This window comes from Tupaia chinensis, unplaced genomic scaffold (genome assembly GCF_000334495.1).
Source record: "Tupaia chinensis unplaced genomic scaffold, TupChi_1.0 Scaffold000067_1, whole genome shotgun sequence".
In the NCBI taxonomy this organism is placed as follows: domain Eukaryota; kingdom Metazoa; phylum Chordata; class Mammalia; order Scandentia; family Tupaiidae; genus Tupaia; species Tupaia belangeri.
In genome coordinates, this window is record NW_006159526.1 from 1,033,677 (window position 1) to 1,036,972 (window position 3,296).

The following is a 3,296-nucleotide window of genomic DNA, read 5'->3' on the forward strand; positions in this document are numbered from 1 at the left end:
GAGCCCAAGGTGAGGGGCGGGGCCAGGGCTGACACGGGCGGGGGGAGTTCGTGGGGTCTGGGGTCGAGAGGGGACAGGTGGCAGGGACGGTAAGGGGGTACAGGGGGAAAGGAGTGGGCAGAATGGTGGAGAGAAGGGAAGGAGTGGAGGAAGTGGTGGGAAGGGGGGTGACAGAAAAGGGGTGACTATGGGAGGGGGTGGTGGGCAGAGAGGGGGTAACAGGAATGGAGGGGTGACAGGACTAGATCAGGGTGACAGAGAGAGGGAGGAGACAGAGTTGGAGCCGGTGACAAGGAGAGGTGGTGAGGAGAGAAGGTGACAGGTCTTGAGATGGCTGACAAGAGAGTGACTGGGAGGAATAGGTGACAGAGATAAATGGGGGTGACAGGAGGGGGTGACAGAGGAGAGGGCCTCGGACCTGTAGGGAGGGAGGTAGAGGAAGAGGTGGTGACAGGGTGGGAGAGAGAGTGGCAGAGAACTGGTACCAGGAGGGCTGATGGAAAGAGAGGGCACGAGACCCCAGAGAGCCAGGGCCTGGGCTGGCCTGGGCTCCAGGAGTTCAGCCCAGATCCTGAGGGGGTGAGGCCCACGGGGCCTTGGGTGGGAGTTATCCCGAGAGGGTGGACAGGAAGAAAGTAGGCCCCGGGGGAAGAAAGATTGGCTTCCGGGGTGAAGAGGCTGGGCCAGGCAGTAGGGTCTAGGGGTGCTAGTCGGTGTGCTTGTAGGCCCTGGGAGGGGGATGCAAAGGTTTGTGTTTGGGCAGGCCTGGAGTCGGATCTCAGTCCCCAGGATGGTGGCCCAGTGGGAGAGTGGGGAGAAGGCAGTAATGGCTGCCCACCTCCTGGGCACCTGGGTGCCAGCCCTGCGTCTGCCTATGAGGGCCCCAGGATTGTCCCAGAGAAGGGGCAGGCCTGGGACTACAGTATTCACAGGAGGAGCAAGCCCCAAGTGGGAGCATGAGGTCAGGGGTCCCCGGAGAGCCTGAAGAGGGAGTCAAAGCCATCTCTGATTATGATTGACTTGTGGTCCTGGGTCCCCTCGTCCCCCTAGAGGCCCCCTTTCGGCCTCTTAGGTTCTCTTAGTCACTTCAGAGTAAAGTTTTTTTTCCCTTTTCTTTTCTCAGGGCAGCCTGAAAGGGGGCGGGCAGTAATGACTGTTCAGGAAGTGGGTGAGGTTGGCCTGTTGGGCTTGTCCTGCTTTCTTTGACCTTATCCCTCCTATTCCCACCTGGAGTTGGAGGGCATATTTGGGGGCTTGGGAGGTTGCTCACCAGTTCAGCCACCCTGCCAGAGTCAGCCCAGCTCCCAGTGGGGAGCATGCAGGCCAGAAATAGGGACCGGGCTAGTGTATCATGCTGGGTGCTATGGGGGGAGGGGCGGGTCCCCATCCAGTGGGACGGAGAAACCCTGGGGTGTAACCGTGTGTCCCATTGTGTGGTGACGTACATGTGCTGTGTGTGTGTGTGTGTGTGTGTGTGTGTGTGTGTGTTTGTGCGCGTGCGTGTGCTCATGCACAGCCCCGTGGCAGTGCCGGGTATGAGCTCTTGTCCCAGACGTGCCCCTGCCTGCTCTCTGCCAGGATCTGGGGAGATGGCTGTACCTGGCAGGCTCAGGGTGCAGAGCAAAGTGGGCAGCTGTCCCTCGGGACTCTCAGCTGCCCACTCCTTCCCACAATGCCTAGCCATGCCAGGCTGCCCAGAGGGGTGGAGGGAGGGTGGGGGAGGTGGAGAGAGGCTCACATCATAGCCCAGTCACCTCCCTTTCTGTGACTTAGTATCCGTGTGTGTGTGTGTGTGATAAGTGTGTGTGCCCTCTGGACAGTGACAGTGTGAGTAAGTGTGCCTGCTGGGTCATGTGACGGGCGGCACACTGAAATGGTTAGGAGCCTAGGCTTTGCAGCCAGCTTGCCTGGGTTTGGAGCCTAGTTCACTGTTTCCTAACTGGATAATCTTAATCTTGGACAAGTCGCTTAATCTTTCTGTGCCTTAGTTTCCTCACACTAAAAAGGGACTGATAGTGGCACCCACCCACCTCTTAGTGCTGTCATGAGAATGGAAGGGGTTAACACAGGCAAGCTTGCATAGGGCTGAGGACAAAATGAGCACAAGAGGCTCCGAGGCTCTGTAGGTGTGAACTGGCAGTGCCTCCCGCATCCCCCTGGGCAGTAGAAGCACGTGCTTGTGTGTTCCATGTCCTCTGCAGAAAGAGCAGGCGTGAGTATTCCCCAAGGAGCCAGAGTATAAATGACCAGGGGACATGTGTGCCAGTCTGTGTCAGGGTCCTGGCCAGGGGCCCGAATGAGTTGAGGGTGGCCAGGGAGGAGGCCTGGGGGATCGTGGAGCTGAAGCTATGGACTCTGAAAGTGGAAAGTCTTGGGGTACACTGGAGCTGGGGGTTCACTGAGTTGCTCGCAATGATCCCTGTCTGCTCTTCCACCCTGCAGGTCGACAAAAGATGAAGCCAATGAAGAAGTCATGCACTGGCCTTCCAGGTCCCAGCAGCGGCAGCAAGTCCCCACCAGCCACCAGGGCCAAGGCCCTGAGGCGGCGAGGGACTGGGGAGGGTGACAAGCCAGAGGTGGAGGATGATGAAGCACAGCAGCAGCCTGGGCCAGGAGAGGCTGAGGATGGCGAGGAAGAGGAGGCAGAACGGGGGCCTGGGCCTGAGTGTCCACCCCTGGAGCTGCACCCTGATGACCCAGCCCCATGCCCAGCCGAGGACACCAAGGGCGACGGGGAGGCAGGCCGCTGGGAACCCTCACTCAGCCGCAAGACAGCCACATTCAAGTCTCGAGCACCCAAAAAGAAGTATGTGGAGGAGCATGGGGCTAGCAGCAGTGGGGTGCCTGGAGCCCCTGAAGAGCGGGTACGGACCCCCGAGGAGGCCGGCACCCTGGGTGTGCCTCCACGGCCACCTACCTCTGCCCGCTCATCCTCCACTGACACAGCCAGTGAGCACTCAGCGGACCTAGAGGATGAGCCAGCCGAGGCTTGTGGTCCTGGTCCCTGGCCCCCCAGTGGCACCAGTGGAAGCTTTGACCTGCGGCAGCTGCGGTCCCAACGGGTGCTGGCTCGGCGTGGTGACGGCCTCTTCCTGCCAGCTGTGGTGCGCCAGGTGCGCCGAAGCCAGGACCTGGGTGTGCAGTTCCCTGGTGACCGGGCCCTGACGTTCTACGAGGGCGTGCCGGGTGCTGGTGTGGATGTGGTTTTGGATGCCACACCTCCACCAGGTGCGCTGGCAGTGGGCACGGCCGTCTGTACCTGTGTGGAGCCCGGTGTGGCCGCCTACCGCGGGGGG

The 3,296-nt window shown here is 60.7% G+C and overlaps 1 protein-coding gene across 1 annotated transcript in view; it reads left to right on the plus strand.

Moving 5' to 3' along the window:
• The window catches only part of CIC (capicua transcriptional repressor), a 27,613-nt gene that overhangs the window by 749 nt on the left and 23,568 nt on the right, over positions 1–3,296 (plus strand). The window contains 1 exon segment of the mRNA XM_014582822.2: positions 2,443–3,295. Coding sequence (XP_014438308.1) covers positions 2,454–3,295 — 842 coding nt within the window. The 5' untranslated portion in view covers positions 2,443–2,453.